Consider the following 20,245-nt stretch of genomic DNA (forward strand, 5'->3'; position numbering starts at 1 on the left):
CCCTGCGGCTGTGCAATACCGTACATATCTGAATCAGGCCTAAATTCCATCCATCTGATTTTGTACCCGATTTCAGTTTCCACATTGTGGCAGAGCAATGTATGTCAATCATCAAATAATTCACATGCCTCCTAATAGTAGGTTAATTGTTTCTTATTAAAATAGATTCTAAAAAATATGAGATATGGTAAGAACTTACCTTTGTTATCTCTATTTCTACGAAGTCCATAGGGTTCCACAGGATACCTTGGGGTATAGGTGATGATGTCAGGCATCGGGCACCATAGAGTTAAGTTTTCAGCCTCCCAGGATGCACTAGGGTCCCCCTCCTATACCCCACCCCCGAGCCAAGGCATCTCAGTTACGTACCAAGCCATAGGCCGGAGGAGGAGAAGGAAGAGAGAGAAAAAAAGATCTGGACACACAAGAATCACATTCTCACCAGAGGGAGACGGAAAAACCGGTGACCAGAGTAAAGCCCATCTGCAGCACAGGTGCGACAGTCCTGTGGAACCCTATGGACTTCGTAGAAATAGAGATAACAAGGGTAAGTTTTTACCATATCTCATATTTTCTACATCAGGGTCCATAGGGTATCCACAGGATACCTTGGGGATGTCCCAAAGCAGTATCCTTTAAGGGTGGGGACTCTCCTGTGCTGAAAGGAGAATCCGCCGCCCGAAGGAAGCATCCTGAGAGGCAAAGGTGTCAAACGCGTAATACCTCACAAAGGTATGGACCGAGGACCATGTGGCAGCCTTGCAGATCTGGACTGCAGAGGCACGACGTCGAGCAGCCCACGAAGGACCCACAGACCTAGTGGAATGAGCCCTCACAGAGGAAGGAACCGGCAGGCCTTCAGGAAGATAACTTTCTAAAATGGCCATACGAATCCAGCCTGCCAAAGTTTGCTTTGAAGCAGGCCAACCCTTTTTACGGAAGCCATAGAGGACAAACAAGGCGTCCGACTTCCTAAACGAAGAAGTGCGGTCAACATAAATCCTTAAGGCCCGCACAACGTCGAAAGTGGCCTCACCCACTGAAAGATCAGGTGAGTTAAAAGCCGGCACAACGATTTCCTCGTTGATGTGAAAACTGGAAACAACTTTAGAAAGGAAACCAGGACGAGTGCGCAGCACCGCCCTGTTCCTATGAAAAATCAGAAAAGGGGGTCTACAGGAGAGAGCCCCTAAGTCAGAAACACGTCTGGCCTAAGCAATGGCCAGAAGGAAAATTGTTTTAGTTGTCAGCCATTTGAGGTCCACTGAGCCCAGTGGTTCAAACGGCGGTCCCTGGAGAGCCCTCAGGACCACAGCTAAATCCCAAGGCGCCACCGGTGGAACAAAAGGTGGCTGAATTCTGAGAACACCTTGCATAAAGGTGCGCACATCAGGGATTGCAGCAATCCTACGATGGAACCAGACGGACAGGGCAGACACCTGCACCTTCAGAGACGCAAGGCGAAGCCCATGGTCCAGTCCCGCCTGTAGGAAAGCTAACACTCTAGACAGACGGAATTCCCGAGGAGCATAACCTCTCGGCCGACACCACTGGAAGAACGTATGCCACACACGATGGTATATCCTTGCAGAGGACGGTTTCCGAGCCCTTAGCATTGTTTGCACTACAGAGCTGGAAAACCCCTGGACCTTAACATGGCCGTCTCAACAGCCACGCCGTCAAAGACAGCCGAGTCAGGTCCGGGTGAAGACAAGGACCCTGTGACAGGAGGTCCGGGCGTAACGGCAACCGCAGAGGAATGTCCACGGACAGTCCCTGGAGGTCTGAGAACCAGTGTCTCCGGGGCCACGCGGGAGCTATCAACAGGAGCATCCCTCCTTCCTGTTTGAATTTCCGGATTACCCATGGAAGAAGGGAAAACGGAGGAAACAGATAAGCACACTGGAACGTCCACCTGACGGACAGAGCATCCACCAGAGACGCCTTTTCGTCTCTTGTGCAAGACCCGTACATCGGCAACTTGTTGTTGTGCCGTGACGCCATGAGGTCGATCTCTGGAAGACCTCACCTGTCCACCAGAAGTTGAAAGACGTCCTGGTGCAGAGACCATTCCCCCGGATGAACGTCCTGGCGACTGAGAAAGTCCGCCTCCCAGTTTAGGACTCCCGGGATGAATACTGCTGATATGGCCGGGAGATTGCGCTCCGCCCAAACCAGGATTCGGGACACCTCTACGAGAGCCGCCCAACTTCGGGTTCCTCCTTGCCGATTTATGTAGGCCACGGTGGTAGCATTGTCCGACTGGACCTGCACTGGGTGACCTTGGAGAACCTAATGTACCTGCTAGAGAGCATTGAAAACCGCGCGGAGCTCCAAGATGTTTATTGGAAGCTCCACCTGCCCTGGAACAAGTGTGGACCCGTGACTGCTCGCCAGCCTCGAAGACTGGTGTCCGTTGTCAACAGGACCCAATTCGCCACCCAGAACGGACGACCCTTGTTGAGATGGGTCGTCTGCAACCACCAGGCTAGGGACAGGCGAACCTCCGGAGTGAGCACCATCGTCTGGGATTTTAGACTCTGAGGCAGTCCATTCCATTTGGACAGGATTAATTGCTGCAGAGGTCTGGAGTGAAACTGGGCATATTCCACCATGTCGAACACTGACACCATGGAGCCCAGTAACCTCATCGCCGAGTGCAGAGACACACGGCGATTCTGCAGACAACTGCGCATCCTCAACTGCAAGGCAGAGATCTTTTCCCCCGTCACAAAGATCCTTTGCTGTCCGGAGTCCAATAAGGCTCCGAGGTGCAGAATCCTCTGAGACGGGATCAGGGTGGACTTCTGCCAGTTTATCAACCAGCCGTGCCGTTGCAGTACCGCAATGGTCAGGTCCAAGTGGCGTAGAAGGAGCTCTGGAAATCCTGCCACCAACAGAAGGTCGTCCAAGTACGGTAACATGCGGACTCCCTGCAGCCACAGGGAAGCTGCCATGACCGCCATCACCTTGGTGAATACACGTGGTGCTGTCGCCAGCCCAAAAGGTAACGCCCGGAACTGAAAGTGGTCGTTGCGGATTGCAAACCTGAGGAACTGTTGATGGCGTAAAAAAATAGGGACATGCAGGTAAGCGTCCTGTATGTCCAACGACACCATGTAATCCCCAGGTTCCAGCGCCAGAATCATGGACCGTAGGGTCTCCATCCGAAACTTCGGCACCCGCAAAGCCTTGTTGAGTGCTTTGAGGTTGAGGATCGGACAATACGACCCACTGGGTTTCTGCACCAAAAACAGATTGGAATAGAAACCCTGACCCCTCTGGGAGAATGGAACAGGCACTATAACTCCAGCCTGGAACATAGTGTGCAAAACCTTCCGCAGTTCCATGGCTTTGTTCCGGTCTGATGGAAGGGCGTACCCGTGAGAAACCACCTCGAGAACCCAAGTGTCGGTCGTGGTAACCGACCAAGACTGGGCGAACTGCAGCAGACGGCCTCCCACTTTGGGATCCCCCAAAGGGTGGCCCGGACAGTCAGGACGCAGGCTTGTCATCTGGCTTAGGGCCCGGACGTCTGGTACTCCAGGCCAGTTTCCGAGGCTTGGCCGTTTTTTTGGGGCCAGCCTGTCTGGAAAGTACAGGCAGCAGACGCTAGCAGAAGTCACATACAATGCAAAGAAATCAATTCCTGCACTATCAGCGCTGATTCTCAACTACGCAGACACAGAGCTTGGTAGGACACAGCGCTGCATACACAGACCTTAAGCCAACGGAGGAGAGGTATGCCGGGGGACCCAGACCGCGATGCCACCGATCTTCAGCGTCCAGCAGCGCTCACCATGCTTCCAGCAAAGATGGCCACCGAGGAGCAGAGAGGAGGCCGGCCTGGGGGAGGAGCGCTGCCACAGGACCAGTCAGCTAGAGCAGAGAGGGCTGTGCGCAGCGGGGGAGGCGCCGGCTGTGTACAGGGAAGGCGCGCTCCCCTGGCATGCAATTAACCCCTGGGACGCTGCAGCGCTACCGCTCAGCCGCGGTCTGCTGTCCCAGGAGGGTAGTGGAAGCGCAGGTTAGGTACCTGGCTCCACGCTGCAGCCAGTCCCCAGGGAGCCCCCTGCCTGGGGTCTCTGGACCATGTTTCAGCAGGGTCCCACCGTGGGACCCCGCTGCTTACCTGCTGCCCCCTTGAATCCGGCCATGGTCCCAAACATCTGGGGTCACAGCTAGCTGTGACCCCAGATGCTTACCAGCATCCCCGGATCAGTACCGGCGTTCTGGTACCGGCGGGGGTGTAGGGAAGACAGCATGGACGTCAGTACTGACTGTCCATGCTGTACATCCAGATGAGCAGCCACAGCTGCTTGTTGAAGAAAACTTCAGGGGCTATCCTTAGCCCCCCTCTAAACAGGTGCATCCGACACCGGCCGGGCACCAAACGAAACTGAGAAGCCTTGGCTCGGGGGCGGGGTATAGGAGGGGGACCCTAGTGCATCCTGGGGGGCTGAAAGCTTAACTCTATGGTGCCCGATGCCTGACGTCATCACCTATACCCCAAGGTATCCTGTGGATACCCTATGGACCCTGATGTAGAAAATTTACATTTGTAACTTATCTATAATAACTGTATCACTGTAGAAGTTAAAACCTATGACAGCAGTTCAGATTCAAAGGTTTTCTGTAATTCACCAAAAGGCAAATATCACAAGATAGATTTGTTTATCTCCAGGGCTGGACTAGGGGCGCCCCAAAAACTATATGTTTATACAGACTATGCTATGGACAGCTGATATATTGTATCTACCACAGGCAATCGATTCACTTCAATTGGGGGATTCAAACAACAAAAATAATAAATAAAACCCCTCTCCCTCTTCTTTTTTCAACTGTGACAATTGAATTTTTGCAAGCTGTACATTATTTGCGTTATTCCGGAATACAGCACAGCTGGACATTTATTATCAGTGGAGAACATATTACCAATATATAACAATTTTCTACAATCATATACATCATTTTTTAGTTTTTTTACTTCATCATTTTTTCATATTCTATTGCTCCTATTACTCTTCATATTGCTCGCATTTTACATGTGTTATTTGATTGTGTATTGTATATCTTTATATGTCTTTTTCATCTGATCTATATTAAATTTAAGCCTAATTAATTTTTTTGTGTATACTAGCGCAATTTCTGCTTGTTCTATGATCATTTGTGGGGTTGCAATATCCCCTTTTTCTTAACTGCTGCAGATACACTTTAACAGTGTATGTCAAAGCGCCTTGGTACTTTTCCTATATGTATAATATACCTCAAAATGTGCAAACCCTAAATAATTGAGGGCTCTAATCTCAGGGTACTTCTAATAAACAATGTTCAAAAATCGGAGATCCACTAAACTGATCTTCCGCAGGTTCACCTACGGAAACCTTGTAATGATTTACTTCATCTAGATAGTCAAGTTTGACCATCTTTTGTCATTTTCATGAGATATCAAATACTAGAGATCATCCAATAGAATACAGGCACGAGCTGAGGCTCTCACTACATAAAATAGCTCAGATTGTTATCTGGTGCCTAAGCGGCAGATTGTGTTTGCCTTGAAATATTTTCTGATAATGACCCAGCGTTGTCTTGTGACCATGACCATAGCTTGTTTAAATGTTTTTGTTGAACTTATTCTTCCTGCATTAACCTTGGCCAGTATCTCGGTCACAATTTCACTCTCATTCCTCTGTGTGTCAGCTTAGCTCCTGCCTAATAAGTGTATGTTCTGTTGTCTACAACCTGACCCATTAATAAACTTGCAGTGTCCATGGTCTTTAGACTCCACTACTTATACCTAGCCAACACTAGTAGATTCACATCCTGGACTATTTGTTATATTACAGGGTCAGTTTAATTACATGCGCGGGGGGGCGAGTTGCCGTTGCAACAATGTAGAAATGCCGGCAACATCAGCCAAACACTCAGGGCCGGTGCAAGGTTTCAGGGCGATCTAGGCAAAGGTTCATAATGTCGCCCCTGTTTTCCCCCAAACCATCCGCCTAGCTCACACACACATACACAGCACCCTAATAATATTCACATGACCCGAATTAAAGGGATGATTTCCCGTGTAGTGCCCCCAGTAGTGCTCCCAGTTGTAATGCCCTTGTAGTGCCCCCAGTAGTAATGCCCTTGTAGTGCCAATAGTAATGCTCCCTGCAGTGCCCCCAGTAGTAATGCTCCCTGCAGTGCTCCCCCAGTAGTAACACCCTTGTAGTGCCCCCAGTAGTAATGCTCCTTGCAGTGCCGCCAGTAGTAATGCTCCCTGCAGTGCCCCCCCAGTAGTAACACCCTTGTAGTGCCCCCAATAGCACATACAAACTTCCAAGGGAGGAGAAAGAATGTCCTATTTTGGCGCAGGTTGATACATTTGTTACAATAATGATCAACTGGAGGGGATCGGCAGTTCGATTCCCGGCAGCGCCTGGCCGACAAAAGCAGAGTTTCCGGCAGCAGAAGCCCGACAGCGCTGGAAATCCTGATCCTCGTTAAGGTAAGTATAAACTAACCTAACCCCCTAACCCTCCTTAGGGGTGCCTAACCCTAATCCCCCCCTCTAAATGCCTAACCCTAACCATCAGATTATGACTTTGATATAGAGATTATATATATATATATATATATATATATATGATATATATATATATATATATGGTATAGTGTCACAATTTTTGAGAGGAGGATTAGAAATAATCACATAAATTACATGAAGGTTATTTATACCTAATAGAATATACTTTCGTTCATTATACAGTAGCCGATAATGACTCAGCGTGAATTTTAAATATTTATTTTGGAATAAACATTTTAATATTTCACTTGACAGGATTTTTAACAAATTACATTATCATAAGTTCTATTTTATATACATCTCATACTTGTGCGCCAAAATAGGACATTCTTTCTCCTCCCTTGGAAGTTTGTATGTGCATATGCTTATTGTCCTGGGCAGCACCCCCACCTATTGATATACAGTGAATGTGAATACATGAAATTGGGGTACTTACTTTGACTGGTGCAGTGGTTATTTTCCCCTTTCCCAAGCCTTTCCCTTGATTTAGTGCCCCCAATAGAAATGCTCCCTGCACTGCCCCGGTAGTAATGTCCCTGTAGTGCCCCCAGTTGTAGTGCTCCCAATAATGCCCCCATATGATGCTCCCAGTAGTAAGGCCCCTGTAGTGCCCCCTGTAGTAAGTCATGACGTCACTCCCACAGTGCCCTGGACCCGGAAGCCGGAGCTCAGGAGTGAGCTCCGTACTCTGGCTGCCGCTGGCGTCGGGGGGGAGAGAAGGAGCCGTGCGCCTGCTGGTAACACAATCTCAGCGGGCGCCCGGCAAATGGAAGGTGCGATCACTGGGACCCATAGCAAACGCACCCCCTGCGCCCTCCGTAGTTAGGTGGACTCAGAAGCGCCTAAGCTTGCCTAGTGGTAGCGCCGGCCCTGCCAACACTCACTCCTCGCGGACCGATTGGGGCTGTGAACAAAAATCAGTGATTCTGGAGCTACTGTAAGTGCGGCATACAGCTGCACATACGCTCCCGAACTTGCAGGAGTGAGTTAATTGAATCAACCCCTATAACTGGAAAACATTTTTACTATTTTGTGCTTTATTGGCTTCGCCTGGAATAAGTTTTTATGGGCTCAATTAAATTCAACGCAAATTGAATATCGCCAGGAAGGAGCTCCCAGAGCTATTAAATTCAGCGCGCTGTTAAGCCCGACTGAAGGATTTCTTCTCGCACCCCTCCTGTGGTGCGAGCAGAAATCAGACAAAACTGCTGGCGCAAAGCAGTTTTCTGTCCTTAGTGCAACGGAAACAGCATTGCACCAGGCACTTAAGTGGGAGAATGTCAGTTCTCACGACTAGACACCATATTTAAAGGGTGAGTACGGGCATCTCCGACATAACAGTGAGTTGAATTGAATAGCTCCGGGAGCTCCTTCCTGGTGCTATTCAATATGCATTGAATCCTATATTTATAAGTCTAAATCAGAATTTTTTCATTTTTTCCAGAAGAAAAAATGGTCATTTGGTACCATATTCAAATACTTATTTTATGAGCAAAGATGAGGCAAAATAACAAGAAACCTAAAATTCTCCTAAATTATAACCATAGTTACTTTTACACAATTAGCACATCATCATAAAATGATCCCCATATTTCAGGAATATGTTTTTTTCTCATGATCGGAGATAGTTATAGAGCCAGAAGCAATAATATTTTAGTACTTCTCATTTCAGTTTTAATATTGAGAGTTTCTTTTAAAGTTTAGTTATCTGAGACTCCAACAGGTTTCATATACTTTCATCAATAATAGATCAACAATAAATTGTATCCAATAGTCTCTACAAAGTAAACTATAGGGATTTATCACCAAGCAAAGAAAATAATACTAGGTACACAAAGTACCAGATCAGGTATCTTGGGCTTCTTGTGACAGATCTAGAGCAGGGATTGATCAAAAAATTTCTATCAGAGTGCAGGATAAAATCTAGTTATCGGTGTGCCAGATCTTCATTTACATTTATATTGTGTATACAAGATTGATAATAATAATGGAACCATCAAATGAACAAAGTATGTTTTTAAGTAAAAAATATGTAATACATTTCAAGTCACACAAGTATAAAGTGGTGGAAGCAATGAGAGAGATCTGATCAAAGAGTTGGAAAGACCAATACACTGACCAAGCTCATAGGTAAATCGGTCAATTTGAGCTCATTGGTATTGTCTGCCATCTATAAACAAAACGAAATAAATTAATTGCTTTTCTAATTAAAAATATTGAGGCCTAAATTAGGCCCTAGGTGGTAAATCTTCAGAATAGTCAGCATCCCAAATGTTCTACATGCCACCTCTTGTACACATGCTAGGGGTTGCAGATTCCTGATCTATGGCATCTACAGGTAGTATAACTAGGTCAGTAGAAATGCACTTATGACTTATTTAAATGCATTCTACACAAAACTTGCATGCATCCAAAAGGACTCAGTGTGACACACCAGACCACAATTTACCGGGCCCAGCAGAGTCTGGCACCGTTCGGTCCCCCGACCTGTGTTGCACGGCGTCCGGTCTGGTCTGAGTGCCACAGCGTTCAGTGGGTGCTGGGCCCAGCGTCTCCACTGTGGTTCCCGCAAATCTGGGTGGTTGTCTCACCAACGAGAGACTGATCAGAATCCTCAAACTCACTGTGTTGTAATAGTAAGATCTGGCCAAATAATGGATTCTACAGATAAACCCACTTTGAAGTTAGATTCCATACAATTTCTTGCTGGCAGAATGGAGACACAGATCAATCAGGCTCAATTCATGAAATATTTGCAACATTTGTCTGATCGGCTGAATTCGATCCAGGCCACTAACAAATCAAGCCAATCCTCCAGTAGCAGAACCTGAACCTCCTTTACAGCGTCCTACGACTATAAATCTCTGTATTCCGACTCCTGCAAAGTACAAAGTAAACCCCAAAACCTGTCAGGGATTATTAAACCAGTGTAGAACTCAATTTGAATTATTGCTGGGGAACTTCCCTACTGATAGAATAAAAACTGCCTACATCAGGGCTCAACAAATTTTTCTAAAATCTAGGAGCCAGCTTATCGTCCACGTCCAAAACTTCTATAGACTACCACACATGCCCCTTCAATGCCCCTCAACCTCCCCCACTTGCCTCTTCAATGGTCATCAGGTTCTTCCACATGCCCATACCTGCCCCCAATTCATAGTATGCTACGCAGTATGCCCCAAATTCATAGAATGTGTCATAATACACAGCTTCCCTAAATCACTCTATCTGGTCTGAGGTTGATTCTCTAAAGGTCTCCCTAATAGGCATTATTACCTCACATAGCATTTCGCTAGCAGATACACCCGCAGACACACAGGCCCTCATTCAGAGTCGATCGCTAGATACAAGCGGTCGCTCTGAATGAGGGCGGCCGTTTGTGGTGTGAAGTGCGGCCTTCTGGTCGCTAGCTAAGCTGTGGGTTACCACCCACAGCTCTAGCGAGCGACCAGGTTGATGGTCGCGATGGTCAGGACCATCGCGACCATCGGGGCTTGCGGCGAGACCCTAAGGTTGGGTCTCGGCAAGCGCAAGCCCCAGGGAGCTTCCTGCTCTGATCGAGCAGGAAGCTCCCCACTGATATCATTGCTGATGTTGGGAACGCCTCCATTTGGCCAGCCACCCCCCCTGCCCGCCTCCCAAACGGGGCGAGCTGTCAATCACCATCGACAGCTCGCCCCCCTTTGGTGCGAGACCCGTAGCGACGGAGCGCCCGTCGCTAACCGGGTCTCGCGCATGCGCACGTCGGAGCCGGCTCAGCGCTTGCGACCGGGTCTTAATATGGCCCACAGAGAGCATAGGCATCATTTTAATCAACAGAAGCTGCTTGTGCTAGCTATTTGCATCACCATATGAATAAGAAGCATTTGCATGTAAAAGTTCTCACACAAGATGCTCGGCGCTATTGAGTCACACCACGGCATGGAGCGATTAGAAGGGCTGTTTAACGAGCAAGGAGGCTAGATGTATGAGGACACATTTGTAATTGTATTTCTTCTGTATATCTTGTATTTTGTTGTTTATCTCCACATTTCTTATTGCCCTCTGTGTAGGACTTGTCCGTGTTTTTACAGTGTTTGTATTTACTTGATGGCTTAAATAGGAAATATTCGCAGATTTTACTAAATTGTCCCATTTCATATTAGTCGACTTGCATTGTTCAACAGTTTGTGGATGTATGATCTAGCAATAAGAAATGTGATTTGTACTAGATGAACTATAAATACTGTTTTCCCAGCATAAAGTCAGTGTATCTCAATAAATATGATTAAAAGCTGCTAATATTAGAATGTAAGCTCTCACGAGCAGGGCCCTCATCCTTCATGTGCTTTTCCTCCCTTACTTATACTATCATGTACTCCTAACTCCTCAATTGGCACCTAACACTTGGTTGCTTATGCCCTGCTGCTTGTTGTATGCAGCAATGTTTATAAACCATGTCCTTGTTGTGCATTGTTTTGTACTACTATTACTGTTTTTTCTTGTGTGCTCATTTATGTACTGTGTAAGGTGCTGCGGAACCTTTGTGGCGCCATATAAAGGATAATAATAATAATAATACAGCACTGTAAGTGGTTGCAAAAGATGTTCCTTGAAAAGGTCTAAACTGCAGCCAAGTACAATTATACTAAGTTCTATACAGTGCTCTGTGAAGGGTTTTTTTGTCGTTTTATATGACACATTTGACATTTTAAATAGCTGTTACCACGGTCGTTAAAGATCACAAATGTCATACTTACGTTTTCATTCTCACAATTATTGAGAAACTTGGGTAATGTATGTCACATTAATTTTAATCACAGCATGTCATGTACACATAAATCACTAACCTTAATAGTGGATAAAAGGATGCCAGAAGCAGAGTAAATCTCCAGAACAGGCCGTGAACTGCTGGGTTTGTCTTTTGTCAAAAAAATTTTCATTAAGGCTTCATAGGCGAAAAAGAAAAAAAAAAAGTAAAGTAAATCAGTTTGTCGCTACATCATTCATAGAATAAACCTGTGGAAAAGTAGAAATGTAGGAGTTGAAAGAATTGCAAAATTAAACAATCCAATTGGAGCGATCTAAACTAAAACATCACAAGAAGTCAGTTAGAAACGATATAGCATCTTCAAATACTCGGGCCTTGAGTGAGATAGAGAGATATTATATATATATATATATATATATATATATATATATATATATATATATATATATATACACACACATACATACATACATACATATACACATATATACACACACACACCATGAGATCCGGCACTCCTTGAAATAGCGTTGCTTGGCTGGTTGCCCACACTCTATATATATTTATTTATTTAAAAAAAAGGGAGTTGCAGAGCAACATGTTTCAAGGAATAACTTAGTTTATGTTTGTATAAAAATGTTACGTCTATTTTACAGTGTGGTTATTTCCAGAGCATTATCATTAGTAGCAGCCGATTGTAGCTACTATTCCATGTATTTTATATCAGCATTTGTTATGTTACTTTTCTTCATACATACTCACCCTTTATCAAAGTACTACATGGTTTAAGAACTATTCAAATCAAAAAAAAAGTGTGTGGGTCCCAGAGACCCCTCACTTTGAAAAGTTGGGGTCCTACTCCGCTGTTTCTGGATCCCATTACATATGGGGGTAAGGGCAGGCCGCAGTTGAGACAGTGCTGGGGGAGGTAGCAGTTGGGGTAGAGGAGGTTAAGGGCAAGCAGTAGTTGGGGTAGAGCTGGGGGTAAAACGAGGGAGCAGATGGGGTAGAGATGGTTGTAGAGGGGAGTAAGGGCAGGCAGGGCTGGGGGTAGGGAGGGGTAAAGTGCAGACAGCAGTTGCGACAGTGTTGGGGGGCAAGGGGCAGGCAGTGCTGTGGGTAGGGAGGGGGTCAATGGGTAAACAGCAGCTGGCGCAGTACTGGGGGACAAGGAGGGGGTTAGGGGCTTTCACCGGCATTGGACAGAAGGCTCCCACCACACACTGGCAGCACCGTGGCACTGCACAAACTTGTTTCAGCAAACACTGGCATTGCACAGTAGGGTCCCAGCAAACACTTGCAGCACCCTGGCACCACACAGAAGGGTCTCACCACAAAGAGTCTGAAAACACAGTGGCACTACCATGGCACTGCACAGAAGAGCCACACCACAAACTGGCCCCACACAGAAGGGACCCAAAACACAATAGCACCACCCTGGCACTGCACAGAAGTGTCCCACCACACACTGGTACTACACAGAGGGTACCCGGTAAACACTGGCAGCACCCTGTCACCAAACAGATGGGTCCCAACAAACACAGTGGCACCGCAAAGAAGGCTCCCACCACACACTGGCTCAGGGAAGACTCAGAGCATTTAAGCACCGGGCAGCAGCTCCTCACATTCCAGGTGCTTCTTGTAGAAGAGGATTGGTCCTGGGAGAAGGGGGGATCCAGCATCACCTAGCCACACACCCTAGCATGGAGGGATGGGGCACAGAGTCTAACGACAGCCAGTGCTGCGTGGTGCGCGCAGGGTGTCACAGGCACAGGGAACAGGAGCTGAAGATCGCTGAGTAGAGAGAGGGAGAGCCCAGTGAAATCACGTGACCAGGAAGCAGAGGTCTCAGACGCCGATTGGAGGAGGAGATGCTGCCGCCCGCGCTGATTGGTGGGGGAAATTCTTAGCATATCATTGGACCGGCTGCTGCAGTGCACACACATACAGTGCGTCCTGCAGGACCCGGTCATTTAAAAGTCCCTCATCGACTATAGCGTGTAAATACACATTATAATGCGTATTTTGCGATCACTGACTTAACATAAATGTTTAACTTCCCTTATTACACTGTTAATCCTCAAAAGCTCAGAATTTTCAATTATTCTGCATGTCTTCTTTATTCAAATTCTCATTATACTATTAGAGACTGAGCACTCAATCGCAGATCAGTTAGACCAGTGGTACTCCCAAAACAGTTTTCCAGAGTCACTAACAAGAGCATTATGGGCTGCAACCAAACTGATTTACAAGTGCATGAAATCATTATAAACAAGGCTTGTAAAAATATAATTAGAGATTTTTGCTAGTACTAAGTAATCTCTCTCAATTTGGCCCTCATATCTCTCATAGTTATGATCAAGGTCATTGATCTCCTGAAACTTCTCAACCATCAGCTTCTAACCCGAAGAATAGGTCTTGCACATCCAAAACAGGCACATCAAATAATCAGAGACTGAAAGACACAGCCTTCACATAATCCTGGAATGTAGTTCAAGAGTACATTATTGTATAAGGAATCACCTTGTTGTCTGACATACTGTAGGAAGTGGTTTGGTAATTATCCTAACCTAGCAAAATGTCCAGTGTGAAATGAACATGCCTTTGTTTACAGTCAATGCACTCCAGGGGGCATTCCTGTGTTGTGGAAGTTCTCTAAAGGTGCCTATCCAGTAGACGTTTAAAATGTGCAATTGAACGATAACGATATTGTTCGATAATCGTTTGTACATTGTTTAAAAAAAATTGGTCTTTTAGACATCTACCATCGTGCAAACATGCTGTTCACCCTGACGATAACGTCAGGTTCAGCATGTTTGCAGATTACTGATTGTGCCTACACTGAAAGACTGCTCGTTTAGTGTAGGCACATCACAGGATGACAACCGACTGCATGATTACAATGTTGTAATTGTGCAGTCTCTTGCCTGTCTTCTAGTGTATGGGCACCTTAAGAAGGTGTAAATAGAAAAACTGGATTGGGTGGTATATGGATGAAAGGAGAGAGGAAGTTGTTCAGTTCCTTTGAAATGTAAGATGTATTTATTTATATCACAGTCTGTGTATTATGTAGATCTGGCTTGGGACCTTTAGGTCTGACTAACGTGTATAGGAAACGAGTTAGCTTGATGATACTTTGGCTTACGGGTATGAACAGGAGCTTAGGTACGCTAGTGACAGTGTAGGAACCACAGACTTGTGATATGAATGGATACTGAACTGGAATCGTCGTCTAGTGACCTGTGAAAGCCAGTAAGACCAGGAATATACTCCAGGGAAAAAGATGACCTCTGGAACTCAGAACAGCATAGTACTAGCAGATAGGAACTCAGAACTCAAGCCAGGAATTGACGTCTTATGTAGTCAGTCAATTTGCAGAAGCTGTAACTCTGGTACTGCTCTAACACAAGACCTGGAACTGGAACCAGTGAGGAACTCAGAAACTGAGAGTTAGGATAAGTAATACAGCTCGCTGGACACCTCAGTGTACAGACCGTATACTGCACACTGAAGCCTAGCCCTGGAACCAGCACCGTTCTCTGTACCAGCCCAAGACAACAGCGTGGACACTGCAGCACTGACAGGTAATGGAACCCAGCAGCAGGTGGAAGGCAGGTCTGTTTCAGAGTGGAAGATGCGGCGCTGACAGGTGACGCTACAGAGAGGCAGGTCGAAAGCTGGTACTTGTAAACTGACTGGCTGACCGGACTGGATAAGCAGTTCTGTATACAGCAGTGCCAGGAGGTGACGATACTCATCGCAGATGGTAGTGAGAATCCATGAAGTAGCAGATAGAGTCACAGAGGACATGATCACAGGATACAGGAGTAAAGGGGCATATCCACTAGACGATCTACTCCCTGTCCAATCTCTAAACGATTTTCTCTTGATTTTTTTCCCTTGAAATTTTATCTTTCAGTCTGAACAATTTGCAAACTATCTTTAATAGATCATGTGAAATTGACCTGCATGTTCATTCGACTGACGAGACGATCAAACAACCAGCGGGAACGCGCATCGTTGATCGATAACGACCAAACACTGCACGATTTATAAACGATTTAACGATAACGACGTCGTTATCGTTCAATCGCCTGCTAAAATCGTGTAGTGGATGCCCCCTTTAGCCTGGAGTAAGAGAACTATCCTGGGAAGGAACACATTGTTCAGGCAATGGATTGCTCACAGGAACTGATTCAAATAGGAGGTGGTCAATAGCCATTGGTCTAGATGACCAGGTGAGCACACAGGCGCTTTAGTTAATCACAGGGAGGCATCCCTGGGATAAATAATCAAAAAGTAACTATTATTCCCTCAATGAACAAAATTACTAATCTATATATATATATATATATATATATATATATATAATCAGTTTGAAAAATAATTAGACTGTGGTAAGAAATAAAATGCAAATGTGCCAATATAGCAATTTATTAGAGATAAGAATATGAAAATTAATACATGAACATGAAATTTAATAATATGGTGTCTTACAATATGATGTACATTTTCATCACAGTCTTCAAACCACAGCACTAAAACAATCTGGCTAAAAAGCAGTAACTTTGTATTCTGTGATAAAATAGCTTGTAATGTCCTGGGTTACGGCAAGGGTTAATTTGTATCCACATGCACAAGGTAACAGATATTTCATCCAGTAATGGAAAGGAGCAAAAAAATAAAATATATATATATATTCTTTCTTGCTCTCAATTCCAGATAGATATATCTCTTGTTGTCCAGTGTAAAAGCTTTGGGCTATGTGGCAGGGGGAGATGATTACACTCTAGTGCATAGAGTGTGCTTCTGCAGCAGAGCCCGGCTGAACAAGTGTTGATGTCCTTAATCCTGTGTTATATATACACGAGGAGACTATTCCTTTGCTATTGTGAAGTTGGGATCCCCGATAGGCTCGCTGACAGCGGGCACTCACGGAGGTGTATCGTGCAAGCACTCACCGTTGTAGAGCTGGTATATTGCCTTTTAGAAGGGGTTCAAACCGCTGCAGGCTTCCCGTATTTCTCCCCCACTGCGGAGACAGAACACTGCTTTATGATGAGTGTAAGTCAGCTCCTGCTGCAAGTGTCTCTCGTTTGTCACCAACACTCGCTGCTTGTGCATGCGGCGTCTCCTGTTGGAAGGCAATGTGACGGCCAAGCTGGAAAGGATATCTGTGCTGCTGCACCCAGTTTAAAAGCCCGACATGTAAAGTGCACTAACGCGTTTCTTCCCTAGAGGGATCTCATCCCTGGGATGTCTTGGAAACTGAAATAAATTAATGTCTGAGTCTAAGGAATGCTAAGACCCTGATTAGTGACAATTTATATTTTAAGAGACGATGGTCTGTGTTCTAATCCTAGAGGTTTTAAGCATAAAGGAGTACCACTCCCCACTGTCCATTAGGACCAATGTTAAATGTATGTATAGCCACATGCACTTAGCTTGATTGGTTAAGAGCACAGAGAGTACTTACTCCCTATGGTAATGTGTATTGGAACAGGATAAAAACAGGGCCTGCGAGCCCTGAGTGTGTGTATATCCTTTGAACATTATGAAGGACTGTAGTTCTGTAACATCTGTATGCTGCGATTACCCTGAGTACCTTCAGCGAGGGGAATTGTCTTTTTTAAGACATTGAGCAATAAACATCTTGCCTTAAGACAACGCATCTGCTTATATCCTGTGACCACCAAAACAGCACAATACGCTATTCCATTCTCCAGCTGTTCTGGATTGGGCCCAGTGGCCAGTCTCCAAGCCAAAATCCTCTGCCAGCTACACATGCAGACTGATCCAGACTAAGGGACCAGTGGGAATTAGCCATCACTGCTCAGGAAGTCTTGCAGCAGCATGTTCACACATAACTGTGTGTGGGCTGTTCCAGGTGCCAGTGGTAGGAGACTAGGAGTAGTGGTAGGGAAGAGTGGGGTAAGAGGAGTAACTTGACCCACCCCCTGTATCTAGGCAACTGTAACATTTGTTGCAATGTGACCATAAATTCAGAAAGCACCTGTCATTTTAATCTGGCTGAGATGGAGAGAAGCACATGGTAAATATCTTTTTTTTTTACAAGAAAAATTTTTTTGCTTGTTAAAGTAAATTTTCTACATCTCGGGTATGACAACTTATGTCAAAGCAAATGTATCCAGGTCTAAAAATATTTATCATATATGTTAGTGATTTGCCAATGTATAAAACCATGTGAATCATTTAAGCTAAACCTTCGCCTGAATTATTAAACTAGGCAAAATGGTGGCTGTGGGCAAAGTGAGCCAAATGTTATGGGGGTAAATTGAGCCAGTGGCTGAATTTATCCCATTATGAAGCACTGAAGTAAAGACTGATTAAGTTCGTCATGCCCCACACATGGATGTGCTTCACCAAGTCACATAGATTTGTGTCCCAGTCACACTGCATAGGTGTCTGCAGATTAAATTCTGCCCTTACCCAAAAATCTGCATCCCAGGGCACAAACAAACTAAAAGCATGTGAAGACAAGAATCCTAACGGATATACCTAAAAAGCAGGCAATTGAAAGGCTCATGACGATAGTAAAAATATACAGCAGGGTAAAAAAGCAAAGTAACATTAAAAAAAAGGAAAGTTCAAGAAAAAACAAACCAAGAAGAAAATCAGTGAACAGAAACTTGGTGGCAAGACTTCTCACAAGAATCTAGTGTAGTACTGGCAAAGGGAAACACACTATTCTTTTGCATTCAAGGAAAGTGATGTGGCATTTTTCCCACAAAGTAATGTGCTGAAGAAGCTACATCAACCTCAAAAGCCTGAGGGAACCCTGATGTGTAAACACAAGATTCATGGTTCTTACAGATGTGTCCTTTTATATCTTTCCTGCAGTCACGCTAACAAGTCCCTCTCGGCACGTCAGGTCCCGTGAAACTCTGTTAGCGTCAGACACATTTTCAGCAAAAAGATGCCTAAGTCGCAATGTGATGTGACTAGGACGCACAAGCAGACACTGTTGATTCATTTTATAAGTGACAATCTCTGTGTGCAACCGAACCTCTGAATCTGTATACAAACTGCTAGAAAGTAGCGGCTGCAGCTTTTTTAATTTCAAGTTCCGTTGTGGTTAATACACAGACTCAGAAGCACACAGATATACCCATGTCACATATCAAAATTAATCAGCACAGTCTGCTGGTACGTTATAGTCGCATCGCAACTTAGATGCATTTTCGGAAAAAAAAGACACCCAACGCTAGCAGAGTAGCACGGGACGTGTATTGAGGCCAGATGTATGAGGACACATCTGTACCTGTTAGATCGCTTTCTCTGACTCCGGGGACACTTCCGTACACATTTTGTTAGTGAGATATGGAGGCGTCAGCACTTAATGAGCTAATTACTAGCAGTATAAAAGTTCCTCCCCTCTGACCCATTCCCCAGTTTGAACTTAAAAAGCCTGAAGGATAGGTCACAGAACAACTATACTCATTTTATCCATAGATTTTTTCTTTACGTGCTGAAGGAGTAGGTCAGCACTGTTTAAAAAAAATAAATAAATAAATTCCCCCCTTCTCTACTGTCCTAAGGACACTTCAGACAGTCACACCGCTGCCCTTACAGCTCCTGCAGCATTCTCAGGATGCTCCGGGCATTGCTGTAACCACCGGGGGTTGTAGCCCCACCCCGTGTGATGTCACATGGAGGGGGCGTGGCCTGCACCGGGCCAGCAAATAATTTTATATATATCAAAATGGCCCTCGGCAGAAAAAAGGTTCCCCACCCCCGTTTTACACGATTTGGCCGTTTTCGATCGTTTGGAAAGACCATTCGTGTAAAAAGTGCAGTGTGTGGACATGATTATGACGCTGATGCGCGCTCCCGCTGATCAATTGAACCTGCAGAAAGATATCGATTTTCTGTGTGTGCACCATGATCCATTTGTTGTCAATTTTCCTGGACCTGCATCGTGAGGTTGTTTGCCGCAAACGATATATCGTTAATGATTTGCAATCGTTCCATTTGTAGGCACAATATCGTTTGTTCAGGATTCCAAGGGAATTCGCAGATGACATTGGATCTTCTGCAAATCGCACTGTATGTGGGGGCCTTGAGATGTCCGGGCTGGGTGTTTGCAAAGTGCGGAGGTCTCTCCTTACCTTTGCAGGCTCTCCAAGAGCGGATGCTGAGAGCCGAGATGCCGCCTATTCACATGGGTCCAGGCCGGATTGCGGGGCACAGATACAGGGTCCCAGGCATGGGGAAGGTGGGAGGCGCTGCGGTGCGATCCCCAGAAGTGTGCTAAGCAACAACTCGCCAGCACACCGTCCGCAGCACACGTGGAGATGTTGGAAGTGCATACTGCTAGGACATTACCAAGAATACACGGCGGCGGGCTTACAGATCCGAGAAGCCGCATCCAAGAAGTGGAGACCGAACCAGGTCACAACTTCTAATCGAATTAGGGGTGGCAGCATTATCTGCAGCATAGCCCCTCTCTCACCCTATGTGAAAGGGAAGGTGCTGAGGTAAGGCATTTGACTAATCAGAGAAGGATTTTAGCTTGGGGGAGCACATGTGTAAGGAAGTGTCCCCCGATGTAGGAAGAGAAAGGTTTAATAGTCGTTGAAATGCCATACAGATGATAAAATATAAATCGTTTCATTGTTTGAATGATAAACTTTATTTAGTTGGTTTTATATTGTTTAAAGTTTAATAAAAAAAAATTAAAATAAATAAACAGCCTAAACACACTTCCCAACGTCTCAACCATTTGGAAATTAGAGGATGCTGCTTAAAAAAAAAATATATCCTGGCACTACATAAATAAATAAATACAGGGAGATTATGGTGAAAATGAGGAATGTAAGGAGGACTATGATGATGATGTTTATGTTGATCTTGCACAAATTAATGAGGATGATGTTATTAATTATTGAAAAAGCCAGTCA

General features: G+C 45.3%; 1 protein-coding gene across 2 annotated transcripts in view; it reads right to left on the reverse strand.

The window, feature by feature from the left end:
* Nucleotides 1–20,245, reverse strand: part of VPS16 (VPS16 core subunit of CORVET and HOPS complexes) — a 192,969-nt gene that overhangs the window by 164,837 nt on the left and 7,887 nt on the right. For both annotated transcript variants that reach the window (XM_088451038.1, XM_088451037.1), the window contains exon 3: nucleotides 11,404–11,501. In XM_088451038.1, coding sequence (XP_088307164.1) covers nucleotides 11,404–11,501 — 98 coding nt within the window. The remainder of the gene's footprint in view (nucleotides 1–11,403; nucleotides 11,502–20,245) is intronic.

The sequence above is a fragment of the Taudactylus pleione genome, unplaced genomic scaffold (genome assembly GCF_031769625.1).
Source record: "Taudactylus pleione unplaced genomic scaffold, aTauple2 ptg000536l, whole genome shotgun sequence".
In the NCBI taxonomy this organism is placed as follows: Eukaryota; Metazoa; Chordata; class Amphibia; order Anura; family Myobatrachidae; genus Taudactylus; species Taudactylus pleione.